Source organism: Poecilia reticulata, linkage group LG2, assembly GCF_000633615.1.
Source record: "Poecilia reticulata strain Guanapo linkage group LG2, Guppy_female_1.0+MT, whole genome shotgun sequence".
Classification (NCBI taxonomy): domain Eukaryota; kingdom Metazoa; phylum Chordata; class Actinopteri; order Cyprinodontiformes; family Poeciliidae; genus Poecilia; species Poecilia reticulata.
This window is the reverse complement of record NC_024332.1, coordinates 16568742-16591632: the sequence shown is the minus strand read 5'-3', so window position 1 is coordinate 16591632 and position 22891 is coordinate 16568742. Positions and strand designations below refer to the sequence as shown.

Genomic DNA, 22891 nt, shown 5'->3' with positions numbered 1-22891 from the left:
AAGCCTTCAGAAAACAGCTGGAGATTAAATTATACAGAGATGCAATCTTTTTTTGAGGTCTGGTCACTTCTAAAGCCACATAGCTTCACTCCTTTTTATTTACTGGGGTGAATGCAGTTACCCACCACAGTATTTCAGATTTTATTTTGTAAGAAATAATTTATCATTTTCTTTCCATCTAACAATTAGGCACTACTTTGAGTTTGCTTATTACAAAAAGCATTTTTACAGGCATTTTTCTGGTTGCTGTGTAATAAAATAAGGAAACGTTAAAGTCCCATGAATATWTTTGCCTCTGACTAGTCGTCTTATACCTTTTGATACCTAGATGTTTTTGTACACAAATGAAACCGATTGTTAAATCGTGCAACAATTTTTAGCCCTTTTGGTGACAAAACTATGATTTAAAGGKATTTCTAAAAGCTMAAGCTCAACAAGAGACCAACTAAAGCAAAAACTAAAAATCAGCAAAACATCCAAAAATGACATTGGGCAACATAAAGCTTATGCAAGACCAAAAGAGAAACAGGAGCTATAGACATGAGGAGATGAAAACGTACAGGTGACAGTMTGAAGTCAGAAAACAAGGCAAGAGAAACAAACTAGAGCCTTTCAGGTCCTGACAGTTTGTAGCAGAACGAATGTTTTATTTATGTGATGTAAGAAAGCCTTTGGCTTTGYAATACRGGGAAGAGCAGGTTCAAGACTCAAGTATGCTGAACCTTTGACCAAACCAAGTACCACTTTTTGCCTCAGTGAAGTTATTCTTTAAGCTCTAACTCTGCAGGGAACTTCATGGCAGGGTGAGATACGTGGGGAGGCGGGTAAACATGAACCGTGATCAGATTGAAAAGCAGATGTTTTTGTCGTTCTGTTGCTTTGGAGACAAAAATCCGTTTAATTACGTTTATTAAAAATGTGTTTTACGGTATCGTCAAAAGTGCCATTCACCACGGTCTTCACTTTCCTTTGTGACGRGAACGCGATTGTGAATGTACTCAGCTTTTTCTAAAAGTTAATGCGCTCAGCATCTGAAAAGAGAAGAAGTAGAGTAGTGTGCGGGTGAGCTAGTGGTTGTAGGCCAGTTATCAGGCCAATGTGTCACACCGGGGTGTCCAGGGGCTCAGAAGAGGGAAGTGAGCTGCTGCAAAGAGGCCAGCGACAGACAGTTCAAGCACAACACAGGAAATGCTCATCTCATATCACCCAACAACTCTGGTTTTTGTGCAATAGCATTGATAGCCCTGCATAATGGTTTCTTCTTATTTATTTTCCGATGAAGTAGTTTTTATTTACAGCTTTTTCTATTTCTTTTTGTCTTTTTGTTAGGGGACCAGAAAGGGGTTGAGGGGTTGGGGGGCTCTGTTGACATTCTTGCACTGTATGCTTTGCGCTCGACCAGGCCTTGGCTCAGCTCCATATCCCCTCTCTACCAACTCTCACTTCTTTGACTCCTACCCCCTCCTCCTGCTGAACCAGCCCCCTCCAAGCCCTTTCAACTCTGCTTGATTGCTCCTCCCCCCCCTCGTACACCACTCTTGCCAGCAACTCTTCAACAYGGCCCCCRCCCTYGCTCGCTCCTTTTCCTATCACCTTCCCTAATCCGTACTCATGTATCGCCCTGAACTCGCTGCGGCCCACCCTTTCCCATCCCCTCTTCCRCCCCAGCTTGTGGCAGCAGGTCCAGCCTCTGTGACACAGATGCAAGCGGTTGCTGTGGGCACTCAACTCGGGAACAAAGCATTGGCGGGGGCCCTTCTGTTGCGCTGGGTTTGTGCCGTTTCTGTGCATAAGTACATTCACATGAGAGCTAGAGATAAGAGGGGAAGCAGAGACGGTAGAGTGCAGTYGGTTACTAAAGTCTGGTTTCAAGAGGTTGTTTAAGCCTTACTTTTATTTTGGCAAATGTGTCTTTCATTTCTCTTACATGGGAACATCCTAAAGCAGGATCAYGCTTGCATGAACGAACAGCGATGTTCACCACCTGCTGCACAAGTTCTTTTCATCTGGTTAGTTGCTTATATAAACTCTTTTCTGTGTAATTCGGGTATAAACTATCTTTCTTGTTCTGACAGTGGAAGTGAACAAATCACTAAGAAGCCAAAACTCATACTTGATGATAATAAAGCCAACACATGTGCACACTTGTTTTCATCCTGTTTTAGTGTCAGCTATATTGTTAAGAGTCAGAGATATGCAKCCCTGCATATCAGGTGAYKWTAACACACCAGCTCATCCACTGGMTGTTTAAATCAACAGAAGAAGACAAAACATATCAGTAGCTCATGTTGTATCACAGGTCCGCACTGCACATACAACCACAAACCTTCCATTATGGATCCAGTCCACATAGCTCTCTAGAGACCATGGGATGGGGTGCACTTTCAGATCATGCAGCTGAGATAGCAGAATCAAAGGGTTGTGGATAAAACTCAAAGAATTCACCAAAACTGCATGCATAAGATAAGCATGAGGGTTTCCCCAATTCTGACTGAATAGAAGCAAACATGTTGTTCTTCCTCCTGTGCTATGGTTGTTCCTGTCTGAATTACATTTTGCTGATTGATGTACTTACATCAGACGGACACTGGTGTATCATCTGGCCACCATAGACTGTCCAAATGCACTTTTTAGCATACTGAACCTTACAGTTCATTATGGTTAAGGGGTTGCTACCACATGAGGTAGATCAGGTGCATATTATAGGTGGGCAGACAACAATTCCCAATTGTATGTCAGTATCTTTTTGCTGACCTTGAGGCGTACAAGACATGCATATTGTGGAACAAAGTGGTGATCGTTAAGAGGCTGGGGATCTCTCGCCAGAAATGTATCAGTGGCTTCCTTAAAACAAGCCTTATTGTTAATGTTTTCTTATGCTGCTGGTGATTTGCACCTTGGCAAATCACAATTATATTTTGTCGTTTTATTTTAATGTGGTTCCAGTTAATTCTTGGTGGACCAAGCTGACAGAAAACTTGTAATCCTGCCTTTTACCAGGCGCYTTGCTTAAAATTATTTAGTGGTGTTTCAGCTGCCGTCTGTCTTCTACACAGACATTTCTGTGGGTGCTGTAGCAGGTAGAGGAGGTCACACGACACAGATAGTCAGAGAGCAGCAGCAGCAGCATCCAACACAGTCCCTGTTGTACTATCGACACCGGTGTAAAGGGCAAAATCACCTGGATTGTGAAAARAAACACACCAGATTTTAAGATTTAAAAATAATGCCCACGGCCTTCAAAGCTGTGCACATAAAAATGACACAATCATTACTTTTATTAGTGACTTCCAGTACTRTTGACCTAAAAATGCCTCGATCGTTCCAGCCTGATTTGAGGCATCAGCCTGCGATGTCACTAACCTGAGCAGAAAGACTTAAAAAAACCWCCTTGCATGGAGCAATTTTGCAGCTGACATCGCCACTGAGCCTCACCTGCTACCTTTAACTTCATTTTTTTCCCCTCTTAACTATATTTGAGGGGAGAGCAAGGTTTGCTAGAGGAAGAAATGAGATGCCTCAACACTTCACTGCCCTTCTCTCTCCACCGACTCCCCCCCCACACACACACCTGGGATGGCCATTTCATTTTGGAGTGGAGCAAATGGAAAGGTGATCTTAATCTACCCTGTTTCCTGCTACCTTCCCCAGCCCCCAACCTCTCTATCTCCCACACACAGCGYCTCACTTYGCTGATGGACAACTCACTGGCGGCTGCCTGAGCCTGCCACTGGCACACACAAAAAATGTGATACATAACACTGGACATGCACTGGTTTGTCRTCCTGTAGAAATTGTATCTGTTTCAGCCTTTCTTCCTATTTCAGTCTGTGTGATTTGGGATTCTCTGCAGGCAGAAATGATTCTTTTACAAGTTCAAAAGCTGTTGATTTCAAGATATTCGGGCCTCCTCTGTTACCTCGTTACGCAGTGTTGGGTTTCTCTTTACTGCTGTTAGCTCTTTGCAGTCACAAGCAGAGCTATGCAACTGCCATTGATTTCCTATGAATGGCCCTCTGCAGGCCAGTTCATTAGGAAGGTGCTTCAACGCCACTGGATTAACTGGACTTTCAGGCRCTAATGGAAAGCATGTTGCTTTCAGGAAATGAGCATTGGTGGTTTGACAAAATAGGTTGGACATACAGCGCTAACATAAAAGCAAAAAAACTTTTTTTCTGCTCCTGAAAATACGTTTTGTGAAGTTTCACTTTTAGAAAAAACAAAACAAAAAAAAATGCATGTTCTTCTGATGCGGTGAAAAACACTTTTAATCGGAGAAAAACAAATCCCACTTTCCGCCTGCCTGAACACACTCCCCCTTTTTATTTTCTCCTCAACACATGGCTTAAGGCTGGACTCAGGCTGCTGCTCCACCCGCCAACTGTTACTATGGCAACACTATCTGGGCCTACCAAGACCTGAAGCCGAAGGACATCCTGGACAACAACACAATAGCGGCACAGCCAGAGTACCTGAGGGAGTTAGATGTGAGAGGCCAGCTCTGGTGGGGGTTTGAAAAGGTGGAGGGGGAGAGGGGCGCTGCGGATTGAGGGAGTAAATCCGCCCTCTTTCTCTACCTCCCCTCACGCACAAACGGTCAGGATTAGCCTCCAGCTTGAAAATCTGAGAAGAAAAGGAACAATCTGTGGCTCTTGATTTTTTTTTTTTTTTTGCTGCAACAGTTCCTTGGGAAGTCTTGGGTGGCAAGAAATGACTTAAAAAATGTGAAAGAATACCAGAAGTTTCAAAAATGTAAGATGTTCAGTAATAACAGGTGCTGTCTGGTGTACGTCAGCAGATGAAGAAGATGCTTTAATTCTGCGGGGACTGGGAAGATGGTCAGAGGAAGATAGATGGAGMTAAGTCTGTCKCAATAAGCAATGCGTCAATTCACTGCATGATAAATGAAAGTGAACTCAATAATTTCCATTTGCGTGATTGTTTGTTGTTCTTGTGTCTCTTTCTATCCAAGACTGGRTGACAAAGGGCTTAAGTCTGGTGCATTGATCTCAACTAGAACCTTTTTCAAAAGGCAATTTTGTTTACTTCAGTATCCATTTTTATTTATTWTTTCTTGTGTTTTGTTTATTTATTTTGGATGTTTAAAATGTCCTCTTGTTTTAATGTTAAATTGTTTGTTAGAAATTTGTTTTAATTTTGTTTTTGACAGGATGTACTTGTATTTTTATGCCACTAACATTATATTACTTGAATACGGGTCTCCAAACAACAGTATTATTATTTATCGCAATAACTTATGAGAAAATTTATCATGCAGCAAAAATTTTTTTATCATGACAGGCCTAGATGGAGCTAAGTCCATCTAGGCTCCTCAGACACAATTAATCAGTGTTCAGTCTGAGACACAATAGAGTGGAGAGTTAGAGTCTGAGAATGCTTGAAAGCATTTATCACTTTCCCTTCACCGTTCTGCAGTCATTTGTGTTGGACTTCTACTTGAAATCTCGAGAAAACGCCAGAAGTTTAATGCATGAAAATCTTCGATGCAACGCGCCGCATACAAACAGCTTAAACACTCTATCACTAGCTTTACACTCATGATCGCAATGATCTCGTTTGCCACATATTCCAAAGGCCGAGATGCAAACTCTTGTCTGGTGGTGCCAGCAGYGGAGAGTAATAGAGATGTTTAGAGTCTATTTGTCTTGCTTGCATTCCTCCATGTAGCGCTGCTAAAATAATAAGAGGGAGGGTTACCTCAGGTCGGCTCCAGCTGAGGCGATACGGCACACGCATTGTTGTCATTGGCTCCATCTGAGTATCCCTCTTAAAGCCGCAGCGTGGAACTGAGGAGGCAGGTTGGGCCGCCTGCTTTAAATAACGTGACTAGGCAGAAGGGATGAAGTGATGTGCAAATATTGTGATTGTGTGTATTATGCTTRTGAGTTTTACAAAGGAAARTTTTCATTGTATGTAGCCGTTATTTTCTCTATCTTAGTGGACTCTGCTTCTGTAGTTTTTTTTAAGATGATGTCAGTGCACGAGTTTGTATTCCAAAAATGTCTTGAGAGGCTTGTAATCAGCGTTATTGCATAAGCCTCACACCAGCAAACATTAAGAATGCCACGCTGCGTACGTACCGGCTTTCCACACTTTATGCTCATCTTTGGTGTAATGACTTTCAACCCGAAGTCATTCCTATTTAAAGACGCGCCCATTCGCCATTGGGTGCAGGCACTACATTGTGGATGTCCATGTGTGAATAACTGAGTGTGGGACCTGCTTAGTCACGCCAAAACACCCGTCTTACACCTCCTCTGTGTTCCTTCGCAGGCAGCCTAAGAAACAGGATGTTAATGCTTGACGGAATGCCTGCAGTCCGAGTCAAAGCCGAGCCCCTGGAATCGGAACAAGGGGTAAGAGAGCAGTTATTTTCCAGACAATTCCTCTTTTTCTTTTTTTTCCTTCTTCTTGTTCTTCTTCTTCTTCTTCATATTCTCTGCTTTCCTTTTCTTCTCTTCCTCCTCCTGGCAATGGGCTGATAATCACTCCCAGGCCTGAGCTAGTGAGTTTGGGGGCTACGAGGAGTGGTTGGGGAGCATGGTGGTAGGCAGAGGGAACAGAGACGAACCATGGGGAGAGGAGGAGAGCCACAGCTGGAGCAGGAATGCAGTGGGGTCTTTTTGGGAGGTGACTGGGGCCAACAGAGTCCATGCAAGCAGGGGGGGTTTGGGTGGGGGATCAGTGCACAGATGTAGTCACTGCTCTGGGGAGGAGGGTTAGCATGGGAAACTCCAAATCTTATCTGGCTTTGTTTGTTCCTGCATCTTTACGTCGTTCAGTTTCCCTTCATTCCTCTTTTGCCAGGCTCTCTTACAAACACATGAATAATATTTGTTTCTTACATGGAATTGCACACAAACCTTACAAGTTCTACTTCTTTCTTTTTAAAGGTATATTTAGATATTTATTTGCTGTTGGACTTGGACGTATATTCCTTAAAGAAATCTATCTCTCTATCCGCATTATTATTACCCAATGCAAATTTGTCCCACAGAGACGGTTCTTTTCACTGCAAGCCTTCCAAGTGATGACGACGATGAAGTTTGTGAATGTTCTACACCTTCTCTATAATGCTTAAATGTCAAACTTTAGAATTTTAAAGCAAGATCTATGCATAGATAGTAAAATAAGTCACTAATGCAAAACCGACAGCCTGAAAAAGAGGCTTTTTCCATTTGGCATGTAGTATGACTCCCTTATGCACAATTTACTCCACCTAAATGTTTCCTGTAACTGTTGATCAGTCCTGGGTATCAGCTTGAAAGAATTTGAGCTCATTCATCCATGCAGACCCCCTTCCAGTCATAACACGAATTGCTCACATCAGCTTACTCCCCAGCATTTCTGTGGGACTACATTCGGGTGTCCTAACCAGTAATTTCAAAACATTAATGGTATTTCTTGCCTCTTGGGTTGGTGACTTTTGTGTGTTTGGGTCAACAGCTGCATTTCCTTTGACCGTAAAATTGTGCAAGTTGGATTTATAAAAATAAATGATTAATGGAAATAAGGCAATTTTTGAAAATACCCAACGTTTTTCGGTACGTTCTTGCATTAGGATGAGGTGTTTTTCAAACTGTATTAAAATTAGGGTATTTCACAAAACTGCAATTTCAACACTTTTTTTGGTATCTGATGAGTCATGTGATTAACAACCGGATATTACTACTAGTGGAAAAAACAAAGAAGACAACAGGAAGTGGTAGGAGAATGATAGAGCGGCATGCTTTTTACTGACATATTGTGTGAAAATGTGATTTTAATGGACACACAGCAATTCGACTTTAGTGGAATATCAACAAAGTTTTGCGCACATTTGCAATGGAAACAAGATATTGTGTTGCTGTATAACAAACATCTTAACTAGATTCAGACACCGGCACAGTTTTGTTCTACCAAAACCTCCTGGAGAAAATGCAGCAACCACGATACCAGCCATGTCCTCTTTGCAAAACTAACATGTCTTAAACAATAAAAGTTTTATTAGGTACTCATCTGTCCAGAAAATTCTTCCAGCATTGCCTGGAATCAAACAAGTGTCTGATTCTCCAAAAACTACAAATGGACAACAATGATGTTTTCTAGAAAACTTTGTTTCCTTCTGCCCTACCATGGATACATATGAAAAAGATAATTGAGGATTTTGTAAATGAGGTTATGGTATGTAAGCTACAACCTACCCATTGTAGACAGCTCTCTATCCATATCTTTATGTTTTTTTAGATCCAGACTGGTTGGATCTGGAATCTGACCCTAATAGCTGGTCTGACACCAGGACCAAAACAGACTCCCTGAAGCTTTTAATTGCCATCAGGTTTACATTGGGTGGTTATTAATAAAAAAGCACTACAATTATTTAAAGGAAATTAAGGTAGGCGGAATGACATCACTAGTAATCTTCTAATGAACATTCACTGGGGAAAGAAAATATAAAGCATATTCAGTTAAAGTAGATGTCTGATTTAGGGGTATAGATGTAAAAGACTTAAACTATATAGCACTTTAAGTAATTTTAAAACACTTTAAGTTCTCTTTTCAGTGTCTGTTTCCAACAGGAAGATCATTGGTGTCGCACCACCTCCTATCTTTAGTTCCTGTGCAAGTAATAATCTTCTTGAAAGTCTGGATTTTAACTGGTTTAAGACATCTAATAAGTTTTATCTACAGGTGAAATGGTAACTCCTTAAAATGTTTCAACCTAAAATATTCTGAGCTTCCACTTTAAGCGTTCTTGCCATGTTGGTCCTAACATTAATGTTAGCTGCTAGTGATGCTAAGACTTTCATAGATTCCCCCACTCTCTCAACAAAACCAATTTGGTATCTTACTAATAGAAAGCTCATATTGAAATGACCGTCTAAATCATTCAAAATACTTACTTTGCCAACATTTCTTCTGCTTTTGGCTCTTAAAATAGCAATGACAGACTTGTGACACCAACTACCACTGGTTCAAGTGATAGTTGAACCAGTGATAGCTAACATAATTAGCTCACTTAAGCTAATTAAGTGAGGAAACAATGACAAGACTAACAGACTCCTCAACCACGACCATCAATCTAGTTTTAGCCACTTAGGGTTTCTCTTTTTATCTCTTGTAATAATTATGACAAAATATGCTCTTAGCAACAATATTAAAGTGTCTGAGGATCCATATGGGGAGGGGGCAACCCTAACTTAGGGAACCACTGGGATGGAGAACAAAGAAAATCTGCTGATGGATATATTATGCAGAAATTCTATCACAGGTTTTCAGCTGCCAAGGTACATATTGTGTTATTTCTCGGCATGTACTGCCGTTAGTTCTGCTTTTATGGCTCACATACTGTACAGTATCCATGCTCTCTGCTCTGACATACCTAGAAATGAAGTGGTCTTGTTATTGTGAAGCTGTTGCTTGGTAACCAGGCCTGTGTGGCTCTGTGTTGCTGCCACAGCTGTGTTCAGTGGGTGCACACCACTTAATATTTGTAATCGTGATAAATTAGTGTTCAGACTTGATCGATTTACCTTCATAAAATATCAATCTGGAGACTGAGGCTGGTGCCTGTCTCCAGGAGTCTTTGGGCGACAGGCGAGGCACAGCCCGGACAGGCTGCCAGTCCATCACAGGGTATATAAATGATATTTTTACTCTTGATTTATAACCAACAGATTTCTATGGAAGAACAGTGTAGCGCTAGACGAATGCCGTCTTCTGATAAACCCTCGGGTTATCGTGGATTTGGAGGAAAATTGTTTGGCTGCAGGGGTCCCTATTGTTGATAAGAAATTCATCTGCCTCCCCACATCTGAGAAGTTGAGAAAAGGCTGCAGCAGGTGGTTGCTTTCCTGGGTGTCCTGCTCTCAGCTGTGGCTCAAGGCTTTGAGAGCCGTACTCCTGCGTTGGTACCTAATACCTGGGGTTTGAAGTCATTCTCCTTGTAGTGATGTCAGTCACAGACAGGATGTGAGCGCCGCAGCCCACACAGCTTTGAAGTGCTCTGAGATCCAATCTCGCCCTAACAGACTGAGCTTCCCCTTTAGATGGCAGACACAGACAGTTCAGACTGCTGCAGAAATGTGGTCTTCATTTGAGTGGCMCGGGGCCAAGCCTTTGCTGGAAATGGTCTGCCTTGTTAGACGATTCGCCTGCAAGGGGCTGGAAAATCTGCCCGGCTAACCGGTATCCCCTAATAAAGACAATGCGTGAGAACAGAGGCAGACGGGCAGGTCGGGCGTATCTTCATGTGTGTGTCGGTGTGTCCGCAGGGCCGAGCTTTGCACTTGTGTGTGTTTTGCATCTGTCAAATCGAGACTGGAGGTGGCTTCAGTTTTTCCATTTCTGTCGGTTGAGAGTTGTTTGTGAACCAAGCCCCAAAAAGCACCAGTTTCTGGTTTGTGTAACACAGCATTGCTATTGTTTACATACACTATGTAAGTGACATGGAAAATGCTCTCAGCACTCGCCGTTGTTCAGTCTTTCATAACAGCAGAAACGACTCTAAACCTTGAGAATAAGTAGTAAAAGAAAGAAATAAACAGCCAGACTTTGTTAGTCAMGGTAGAGCCCCATTGGGAAGCAGGACGGACACTTTTTCAGAGAACCCAGTTGAATTTTAACTTGCATGTTATTTGCTTGATTTCACTTAAACAGCGTTACGGTTGCATTGATTTTTTTTTCTCTCTTTCACTGCTTCACTTTATATAAGGCAAACTCAGCCTAAACTCAGCCTTGCCCTATTTGTCCATTTATGGTCCTAAACCAGGAATGTTTTTTTTTTCCTTCTCATTTTAGTATATGATTAACAAATACAGCCTACTGTCTTTCACTATTTTATCTTGGTGAAGCAGCTTTATCCCCAAAACAGATAAGACTACATGGCATACAGTAGGCTAAGAAGATTCACTGCCTGCAAAGATTACCTGGAAAATTTGTTGGAGTTGGTCCTGTCAATTTGTATTTGTATTCGTAAAACAAACAAAATAACCCCCAAAAAACACAACATTAATACCATAATGTTATTGATGGCAAACTGAAATCAATTGACATTTGTAGTTCCTGGTAGTAGGGAAGTGAACAAAAGTGGAGACACACTGATCACAAATCTGTGGCGAATTTGTGATTTGTGGGTTTTGTAAAGCTTTGACTTAGACCTGTTTTACCCAGTTCTAGTTTTTGTAATGATCTAGGAACATGTGGGAGTAACATTCAAGGGGTTATTTTTCTAATTTTCCTGCTTTCCTAATTATTATTTTACAAGCAGAGACAATGTCACACTGTGTGTGAGAGACCAGCCTTTATAATACGCTTCATTAGACTCTTATAAGAACTGTTAGTATAGTTAGCATTACTAAAACATCAACCTTTATTTATATTCCCAAGGTTATGCAGACCCATATCCTAATTCAAAAAGTAGTCACCATTTCCAAATCTAAGATGTTTCCTGACAGGTAGACAGGATAAAGCTTATCAACTTTGCTGTATTGCGTTCAACCTTCTCGTTAGCTGCTAAAAGTCTTGCTTTCTCTCACAGCCTTATTGAAGCATTGTTACCTCTGACTTCATTTAAAGTAACCTCAGCAGTGATGGAAATAGCCAGTTTTGAGTCTTTTTTACTCAGTACGTAGTAGTGTCCGTAATGAGGAGTCTTGCTGTCAGGGCTCCCTGTTAGCAGGCAAATAATGTGTTAATTGACTGGGGAAAGATAATCCTGTTTAAAATTTTTGCTGACCAGCTGTTCAACAGTTAAAGCCAGTCAAGGTGAAAATTGTCTGATTCAAGTCATTAACCAATTTGAAACAAAAGCATTGAGATAAATTGTCATTTCAGAAACTTGGTGCTACCAAGATGGCGCCATTGCAGTAGTTATATAGTAATGACTTTTGCTAATTTTTTTTGCCACCTTACCATCGTCGTCACTGTATATGGATGACGATCCAGATCTGGATGAGGACATCCAGATCTGTTTGCCAGTTTTAGTTGTTTTAAATGGTGTTATTATTGCTCTGACAATAGATACAAACCAGTTTATTGATTTGCTTATAGTCATATCCTGACTTATGAAGTTCATCTGCTTCATGTGAAGAGCATGTTGTCTGAACTTTCCCATTTTGAAAAGTGGTTGAAAGATATGGAGCCCATGTTATACTTGTAGCTTGGGGAAGCAGGGAGTCAGTGATTACTGATCTGATTAAAAAAGGAAATTGAAAATGGTACAAATTGAATAAATTCCTTTAGTTTTTTTATCTTTGAATATTTTGTTTGGTGCCGCTGTTTGCATAAACATTTTTTTCTCCCCATTGGATAACTGCCCTCAAATTACAGGCTGAATTTTTCAAAGTTTTTGCATGTGAGATTAATGACTCCGTGCAATTCTAGTGAGGACTGTAATTTTTCCTCAGTACGGTGAAATGTTGATATAATGTTGCAATAACTTCCTATAAATTAGTAGATATTTCAAAACAGCCCGATAGTTAGTCTTTCTGCATGTGATATAGTATTCACTCGCAGAGAGTATATTAATTATAGCTTTTCTAAAGTAAGTATGAAGAAAGTTCATTTGTAGAGTTTATTTACAGCTGAATTGTAGGTGACCTACAGCACGTTGGGTCTTAATATGCCTGGATCTGTAAGGCTGCCCAACTGTCTCTCGTTATATTCCTGTGTGACTGAACCAATAGCTCAAAACCTTGTTTCCTTTTCTTTTTATTTATTTTAGTGGCCTCAGTTACGCAAATTGCTTGTCTAAGAACTGCTTGAAGTTTTAAATGATTTCTAAAGCTTAATTTTAGCAGCTGTGCTGTTACTAAGTACTTACAAATTCCTCCTATTAAAATTTAGGTTTGTATCTGAAGGTGATCTAATTATCAGGAGTGCCTTATTAAAAAGGGTGTTTGTTCTCTCACTCAAACCTTCATTGATGTTCTGTTTTTCTGAGAGCGTCCTCTCAAAGGAAGAGTCTGCTCCACCCATTATAACTTAATAACTATTGGCTATAAATGGTCAACTCTTTCGGAGGAGCCTCTGACTGAACCGCACCGCTAGGAAAGAAGAAGTTCTGCATAGGAGAAGAAGAGCGATACTGTCTGATTTTAAGTTTAACTTCACTTATGTTGTGCTTCTTGCAGAATAGCCTAACATAAAGTCAAGTAAATATGGTTCCATTTGGAAAGTGCGTTGTGGGTGGTAAATATGAACCAGGCCGTCATGTACTCTGAATCTCGACCTGACAGCAGTGGCCCTGAGCTGAACCCCACAAAGGTCCTGAGGCTATCGGAGGGCAGATTTCTGAGGGCACCATTTTTTTTTACAACTTGGGACAAGTTATGCAGCAAGAAGCTCCAGCAATTCCTTCTGGCTGAAAAGTGACTGGTGAAATATACAAATCTGCACTACTAGTGCAGATCCTTGCAAAAGTATTCACACCTCTTGAACTTTTTCACATTTTGTTACATTACAGTAACACACTGCAATGTATTTTGTTTGGATTTTATGTCATTAGGCCAACAAAACCGCTACACAACTAATAGTAAGTAGTGTGCTCCATAGAAGAGGAAGCAAAGGATACACAGTTTTCAACATTTGTTTACAACTGTGTAGATTTCCCTCAGATGTCACAATGCACTCTTTAATAAATAATCTGAAACATTAAGTATGTCAGGCTGCAAATCTACCCAAATATAGCCGCCCACTTAAAATGATAGGCTGAACCAAGATATATAGCATTGATGAGAGACATTCCAGCAGGAAAATGACCTTAAATATACACCCAGAACTTAAGTGTTTAAAAATCAAAGCATGCGTTGCAATGCCCCAATCAAGGACCTAACTCATATTAAGAACGTCGAATGCCACTGGTGATGGTGTTTGACAAAATGTAATGTTTATTGCTTGTTTCATAGTTGACAACTGTATGATGTTTTATGATATAAAGCACTTTGAACTGCCTTGTTGTTTTGACTCGAAAATTGTTGCAGACCACTGAGCTTCTTTTATTGAGCTAACAACAATTGGCAAAAGTTTTAATCTCCTGATGTACAATGGCAGTGTAGACTTTCCCCAAAACACTTCTGCTGTAATCCATCCTTATTAGATGTTAATTTGTAAAAAGAAAAAAAAAAAATCTCAAATCTCAAAGATGCCTTCTTTTTCTTCTAGGATCATGTAGAATCCCAATAAAATATATTAAAGTTTGTGATTTTAAGATGTTAAAATTTAGAGAAATGTCAATAGTTGTGCAAGTGAGTAATGCGTAAAAAATGCAGACACATCCACCAACGCTATCAAAGGATGTGTAATTCACCACAAGAATAAGTCATAACATTATCTACAAAGAAAGAAGCGTGAGTCTCCAAAAAAAAAAAAAGAACAGGCTCAAAATACTCAAGGCAAAGATTATGCTGCAGTTATAAAATTTTGAAAAGTTTTGTAGTTTGAGACATCACACAGCTTCTATATCGAACAAAGTGACTCAAGGCTTTTAGTCACATCAGACTTAGAGGAAATTAAAACGTTTCCTCACCAAAACTGTGATGCAAAAGGAGGGGCTAAGACGTCTGGAATTTTATAGGAACAAATAAAAACACAGTGGTCATCGGGTTAAAACCGTTCTCCGAAACGGCCGCGTCCCAATCTGCTCGCCGTTAAGTCAAAGATGTGCTGAGGGCTCCATCGAGCCACCAGCGTCGGCCTTTGGAGGCCCTTTGCCTGAGAGACGCAGGAAGACGGTCAGGAAATTGAGCCCATATGATGTTTTTCCACAGTCGAAAAGGGGAGATTTAGGAGAGATACGTGGGTAGCCAAGAGAGCTGCATTTGAGTGGGAGTCATGGAAAACAGGAGGAAGAGGGAGAGAGCTCGGCCCACGCCAAGAGAAAAGAAAGACTAGAGGAGGCGAGCGTGAGCGACACTATCTTTGCTCTTGCATTTTATCTTGCTTGAGTTAATGCTGCTCCTTTCTATATAAATGTCACAGCATATCCCTCTTCTGACATTGCTATCGTGCTGAGTGATTATTTCTGGAGAGGGAATATCGGCAGAAACAATTATCTTTGACCCTAATTCGTTAATGTGCACCTTTTTTGGCCTCGCCGATGGGTGAGAGATTAGATTTCAGCTGGCTTTTTATGCCGCCGGTTTTGCTTGTTTGTTTTTTCCCTCCCGTGTGTCACAGGTTAATGCATTTTTACGGCTCTGAAATAACAAAACTCTTAACGTCCATTTTGTTTTTACTCCCACAGTCACCTAAAGTTCGCCCTTACTCTGCGATGGATGGCGTCCCCTTCTTCCTCAGCAGAGTAAAGTCGGAACCCCCCGAGGATCTGCTTGCCCATGACCTCCACTTCCACACGCAGACAGAACCTGTGGACCTGTCGATCAACAAGCCCCGCCCCTCTTCCTTGTCCACCACCACCACTAGCATAACCTCCTCGTCGTCGCCCCCCCACAGATCCGCCTTCTCCCCGTCTTCGCTGTCGTCCTCCTCGTCCTCCTCGTCTTCTCCGTCGGTTATCACCTCGGCTTCCTCGGTGCTCACGCCGGGCCCCCTGGTAGCCCCCGGAAGCGGAGTGAGAGGTCAGCCGTATTTGCACATCCTGCAGTCTGTGCCGCCGCCTCCGTCCAGCCCCCTGAGCCTGCAGGGAGCCGGGAAGTTGGCCGGCCATGTTCACCGCATCCCAGTTGTGGTGCAGTCACTGCCCCTCATGTACACCACTGCAGTGCGATCGCCCTCCAGCCTCAACAACGCTATCATGCTACCTCTGCTGGAAGAGGCCAAAAGCCAGGGCAAAGGTGAGACCATGCTCTTAGGATTTACTACATATTCATGAGGAAGACTTTTTCTTTTTGGTGTATAAGAAAAAACAATTTATTTACTGTAGTTTTCCTGCAGTTATGTAATCAGAGACCCCAGAAAACAAAAAAAAAAAGAGAGAGTTTCAGATTTTGTGCTGCTACCTGACTATTAAATATTTGTCGACTTGGTAAAACATTAATGCAGTGCAGTGTAGAAATTTTAAAGAATCCCTAATTTCTTTCCACTTTGCTTCCAAGAAGCAAACATCCTTGTGAACTTTTAGTACTGAGTCAATATAGGTTGAGTCTCTACCAGTTTCTTCAGGCTTTTTTAAGGGCTTTCAAAGTTATGCGGTTCAACCTTGGCTGCTTTTTCCCCTCAATCGCAAAATTTAAAGCAGTGTTGTTGCAGAGAATTTTGATTTGTTGCAATAAAGCCTCGCCTCATGGACACAAATAAAAGAAGAAATGGTGACTCACTTAAGACTTTTGCATAAGAACGTCCTAACTTTTTTGCAAAAGCCTCAACCAGCAGCTTTCAAAGTGACTACACTATTTGCAAGATTTATATATAGAAGTGCTTGTGGCAAAATGTGTGAAGAGCTTTAAAATAAATTAATGCATTCTTGCAGTAGCGCAATCCCACACTGTATTTTTTTAAAATCCTACTTTAAACTGTACATATGCATTCAGTCTGTTGAACCGCCTGTATGTTGATTTGGTCATATCTTTTGGATTATTATGCTGTTGATGAATCCAGTAACAACCCATATTCACATTCCCAGCCACCAGATTTTAATTTCAGATCAGTAAATTGCGCTCTGAAAAGGTTCCGAGGGTCTTTGGAATACAAACAGGCCCACAGGATCACTGATCCTTTACCATACTTGAAAGGGACAAGAGATGTTTCTTTTTCACATGTTCATCCTTTGTTTTATAGCAGACCTTCCTGGAGCGTTTAATGTTGAAAAAATTTATTATTTTTAGTCCCATCTTACCAAGGCATTCTGTCCCAATTAAAGTTCCAGCAGAGTTTTGCAAACTCCACATTTTTGTTTTCTATGGTAGGTCAGAAAAGGGTGTTTTGGTTTTTTTTGACATTGCTCCTCAGCAACAGGTTGCCATGGAAATTCCAGCTAGGGAAGCCACTCTAGAGCATGTTTCGAAGATTTTATACATCCCGTCCTATGCTGTCCAGTGTTTATGGTGGCAAGCTTTTTTTATTTTTAATATTTAAGTGTGAGATTATGTTACTGATATAAAAGATTAATTTGAGATCTCTACACATCTATGTCTGGGGTACAGATTAATACAGCTGGCAACGTCAGATTTCTTTCCAAAATTCCGAATTATTTTCTTGCACAGAATAATTGAAAGTGTTCTTAGTGCATAAACGTCCCAGAACATAAACACTAACAGTCCTGACAGGTGCATCTCAGTAAATTGTTAAATTAAATTATCATCCAACATTTAGTGTATTTCTGTAATTCAATTCACAAATGGAAGCTCATCCATATAAAGAGATTCATTACACACAAAATGATATAATTCAAGCTTTTACTTTTGTTCATTTTTATGCTTAAGGCTCACATCTTCTGAAAAGCCAGCATTCAAAAATATTATCTAAAAACAATATATCAAAGATTTTTCAGATAAATACATGATCATTGATGAGACTGCTAAATTGACAGCTGTCCTGCAGACACTCAGTGACTCCCTTGGCAACAAAAGAAAGTCACAAAGGATCGTTGCTAAAGACATTGACTGCACTAAAGACAGAGCGCCACAGCCGAGCATATTGAAGGAAAGCTTAGTGGAAGGAAAAAGGGTTGCAGATAAAGATGGAGAAAAGATGAGTTAAATGTGAACCTAAGGTAGTTGTGGTTTTTGAGTTAAATTTGTGAAAAAAGTATTTTCCATTAGATTGTGAGGCGCATCTGTGTTGTGAACCATTATTCTGATAGACAATACATTTTGCACATACATTATTTAGACTGATTTTAGACTGATTGTGGGTCAGAAAGCTATCAAGAAAATGTCACAGCATATAGTGGATTGGTAATCTGGTTATCCTAATCTGAGGTGTGCAGAGGTTTCACTTCTTCTCCGATTTTCTGCAGTCAATTTACTTGCAGATTCAGTGCTGTGAACACCGCTACGCTTTCAGAAATGGCCCTCGGATGGAAAAATGTTGCACCCTCTGAGCAAAGATAAGGTTTACAGTTTGAATGTTTTTTTTTCTATCTTAAATGGCCTGCTGCATCGGTTTCTCCTCCTCCTCTGAAAAGCAGATATCTTGGATAGTGCGAATATTAGACTTCTGTGGCACAGCCTCGACTGTGTTGTTGGTTTTTCTCTCTTTGGGTGTGGTTTTACTGCCAGCCGCTGGAAGAAAGCCTACAGGAGGTGTTTCTGTCCAAGCCCGCGCCGTACACAGGGCAGCTTCTGGTTGCAAAAGAGGTCACTCCTAGTCACTCCCTGCAGAAAATGGATAGACGCATTTAGACTTCCACTCACGCCCATGTACAGTATGTTCTGTACATACAGGCAAAACAACAAAGATGTGTAATTAGAGCATGTGCTCAGACAGACACTTGGCTGCTTGGGTGGGGTGGTCCTCAGAGATGGGCGTTTTAAATGCTGTCTATCTGCTCCCATGGAGAGCAGAGGGAAAAAAAAAAAGATGGGGGAAAGGATAGGAAAAACAAAACTTGCACAAAAGGGTGTGGATGTTGATGGATATTGAAGATGTGTGGCACTTAAACAAACACATGCATGCACACATACACAGCTCAGCACCGCTTCTAATAGGACCAAACAAGGAAATAGTGGGGAATCAGTGCTGCGTCTCGGGTGTGGTTGATGTAGTGGGCCAGCAAGACAATTAAACCATTTAGCTATTTTTACATAATAAGACTTAATGTTGAAAAAGTGAAATATCCAACAGCATGCTGGATAATATTGTGATGAACTGCTGACCTATGTTGGGTGTACCCTGCCTCTCGCCTAATGACCGCTGGAAATAGGCTCCAGCTCCCATGCAACGCTGCAAGGACAAGCGTATGGAGATGGACAATATTTGGATGGATAATAATTTTGAATGCATTAGAGATGCTTTCCATATTTCTGTATCTTAAGCCTAATGCCAGTTTGCTGAAAAAATTGCAAACACAAACAATCTTGGTATCTTTCTAACAAATATATGTCTGTGTAAACCAGGTACATCTTTTAATAAGGTTGGGTCTTGGGGCCACGTGTTTATAGGGATTTGAAGTCCATATTACTGACTGCTACTTTTCCTTTTCATGCAAATCTACCTCCTGATGCCATTCTGTCAAATCGCCTCTTTACCAGGCATCATGTCCCACCTGAAACATTACTGTAATATTCAGTAAAACTTTGTGAAACTCCAAATTAAATTTGAATACAAAAAAAAAAAACAATCTAAATAGATGTTTGTAACTGAGGTCTCTGAAGATTTCTTCTGTTGCTGTCCTTTGCAGAATGAGTTAGAAATCAAACAGTTGGTACAAACTCCTGTCATCGAACTGACTGAATCTGGTCTTTCAAACTAAGAAAACATTAGTATCAGCAACTTCCTCATCTTTCGTTGACTATGCTGCTGCAATTGACATAAATGCTTCGCCACATTGCTATGCTTTCGATATAGCTTATTATGTATCGAGATATGTAACAAATATAAAAAAATGGACTCATCAATGTGTTTGAGTGTTGATGAGTCTCCTTTGTATTGGCACACTGGTTCATAAATCCATTCTCTGGATCTGACCCATCACAAATGACACCTTATGATGTGCTAAAACTGCAGGAAATCATCAAATTAATTCACATAAACAGTTGTTGTTAATCAAACTAACATTCTTGTATTGATTTGTGGAAAAAAGTATTCCAACTTTCTAGCTCAAACTTGTGAAATGTACTCCAAAATCAGCAGCATGTGAATCAACTAGTGTCTGTGAGAGCATTCGAAGAACTGTGAGCATCAATATTGCTTGGAATATAAATGTTTTAGCTGATGAGTTTTCCAATAACTGATCTTGACTCACAAGTGTTTTTCTCTTTGGTTTTATTGATTGTATTTTATTATTTAAAGTTCTTCATGTATATTTTACATATTGATTCGGTTTTAGTGACCTTTTTGATTTGCTGTCAACTTGGCCTCGTCACTCCTAAGTAATATTTTAGATTGCAAGTTTTTTTTTTTTTTTTTTTTTGTTAAACATTGTGTGAATAAACAAATCCCGTTTACTTTAAAGTCAGCATTGTTCTCTTTTAAGTTCTCCACACAGACGTATAGACACACACACACTCTCCTGCACACAACGCAGGTTGGCCACCCTCTTTCAGTGAGGGTGGGTACCCTTTTCTTTCACTGCTGTCTCCCTGTCTCCGGCAGGAGGTTTCCATGGAAACAGGGCTTGACTGGAAACAACAGGAGCGAAAGAAAGAAATCCGGTGCTCTGCCCACCTCTCCACCACTCCTCCTTTGTGTCCGTCGTTCAGAATGACCCCCACACCAACTCCCCCCCCCACCCTCACCCTTCGCTCTCCCCCCTTCCAAGTGATGCATTTCGAACTAATTACAGGTTTTTGACGGGGCCGCTGACCACTCTGCATGTCTTCATTCGTGACAAGAGCACAAAACCTTTAAAAGCAAAAGTCCAGCAGAGTTGAGCATTATTTTTTGTGCGCACCTCCCCCTTTTACCACCACCCACTCCCCCCCCCTCAGCCCCTTCAGTAATAACACCATGTCTGCTCCTAACTCAAGACCATTATTATGAACCATTATGGCCACAGTCTCAGCTGAGAGGGCAGAGGAGGTGAAGTCCTGATAGCTTATAAAAGCCCAAAGCTTCACAGCAGCTAGACATTAGTGAGCAGCACTGTATATGTATCACCATATATGCTCTGTCTGCTGGGTGTTTTATCTCCAGACAGAAAATCTTTGCCATGTTATTTCAGGATTGATTTTTTTTCTTCTTTTTTTTCAGCTTAATTGTGAAATTGCTCCAATCCTGCAGATTTTAGCACCTTTCCTTTGACAAGTACTCCCCAGCACGTCTGTATTTATGTATTTTTTATTTTTTTTTTCTTGACAATGATTTCTGGAGTACTCTAGGATGTTCCCTGCTTGTGTCCATGGAGACAGAAGGGACAGTATCTCTGTGAGCTTTGGCAAAGAATCTGAATTTCTGCTCAAGGATAACTTGGCACGAGGATGTAACTTTTTCATATAGCTCCACAAGTTTGATTTCAGATTTTGCAGACGTTTGATCGTTTTACGTTTCAGATCTTACCGATTCAAAGAGTCATGCTTCAGTGACTTACTACTTAGATTTTCTTTTTCTTGAGTCCAGTAAATTAGATAGATGTGTACTTCTCTCAGTAGTACAGTGACTTGAAGAAGCATTAAAGCTGCTTGAATCTTTTCACATTTTGTCACATTTTATTTGACTTTTGTGTGACAAACCAACATTAATGCAAAATTCTGAAATTTTGAAGGCTACCATTTGTTGACATTACAGATGCAAGCTTTTCTTAATTTGTCTGTGCAACAAACAGACAAATGTGTCGTGTTTGTTGCCATGTAGACTAAAACTCTTGCCATTTTTCTCAAACTGTGTATAATTTAATGGAGAGTGTCTGTGAGCATAGTTTTTCCAAGTCTTTCTAACATACGTTATTATAAATCGTTGAATTTTACTTCCAGCTGTATGTTTTAGTTCATTAGAGATTCTGACTGGTTTATCTCCGTCATCTCTGACCAGTTTCTTGGTTCCTGCATGAATTGATTGCTACCATCATTATGTTTCACTGCTGGAAGCATAATGATGTTTTTACCTATGCCTGTTGTCTTAGGTAAAAAGTAATTTTTTTTGTTGTCAGATGTGATCAAAGCACCTGCCACATCTTATTTTTTACACCCTACAAGGTTGTAAATTGGACTTCTTCCACCCGTAGAAGTGGGCGGACAGCAAACAGACAAACGGACAGCGTTTGCTGCTTTTCTTGGTCTTCATGATGCTGGCTGTTTTCTAATGTTCTCTAATAAACCTGAGGCTTTGACTAAATACATTGTTGCATTGAAATTTTAGGATGTAATGTGACAACCTCAGGATTTTCTGTGGGTATGAACATTTTTGCAAGGACAGGCGCTCAGTAGAATGATGGTCATGCGTGCATTTTCTTCTTAGATTTATTACATTTTCTGCACTGGCACAATGATAGATTCATTTAATGTTTCCACAACTGCACTAACAGCCAAATAGCGCTCCACCCCTCTTCTTATCTCCCAGGGTTTAGGCTAGTATAGATTATATGTGTGTGTGTGTATTTTTTCATGCGCTCCCTTTATTCTGTGAGTGTGCAGCCGCTGGGTTTAGTGTCATGGTTGGCTGCTCTGTCCACAAGTTGGGCACTGGAAATATACCAGGACTGAGGACAGAGCGCTCTGCAAAATATTCTATATGAGTACACATTTTGACAGTGATAAAAATGACTGGATGTGTTTAAACTGAAAGAAATTGAATTATTTCATTACACTTAGTAATGCTTTTCAGCACAGACGATGTGATCCGGCTTATAAGTTTACAGCTCCGGAGTCATGTGTCTGACTCCTGTGTGTGCGTGTGTGTGTGTGTGTGTGTGTCCCTGCAGTACACACAGACCCCAACGGCCTGTCACCGAGGCAGATCAAAAGTGACAGCGATGACGATGACCTGCCGAACGTGACCCTGGACAGCGTTAACGAGACCGGCTCCACGGCACTGTCTATAGCCCGGGCTGTGCAAGAGTGAGTATCACTGTCTCGTTTGATACGTGCTGTGCAGAGCTCTGCAAAAACTAAAGGTGTAGTCAGCTTAGCAGGTTTTTTTTTTTTTTGGAAGGAAGAGAGCGGGCAAAAGAGCAAACAGCCACAAAGGAGGTTGAGCCAAGATAGTGGTGACCTCAGAACGAACCTGCCCAGACTTGCCTGCTGCTATGACCTTTTTTCCAACTGTCTTTGCGAAAGAGGTGCATCACATCCGTCACAGTTTCTTAGCAACCAAAAGTTATTAAAAATGTTTCTAA

General features: G+C 40.8%; 1 protein-coding gene across 3 annotated transcripts in view; it reads left to right on the top strand.

Moving 5' to 3' along the window:
* Nucleotides 1-22891, top strand: part of klf12b (Kruppel like factor 12b) — a 49519-nt gene that overhangs the window by 13844 nt on the left and 12784 nt on the right. For all 3 annotated transcript variants that reach the window (XM_017303779.1, XM_017303777.1, XM_017303778.1), the window contains 3 exons: nt 6295-6377; nt 15245-15794; nt 22478-22613. In XM_017303779.1, the coding sequence (XP_017159268.1) occupies nt 6312-6377; nt 15245-15794; nt 22478-22613 (752 nt within the window). In that variant the 5' untranslated portion in view covers nt 6295-6311. The remainder of the gene's footprint in view (nt 1-6294; nt 6378-15244; nt 15795-22477; nt 22614-22891) is intronic.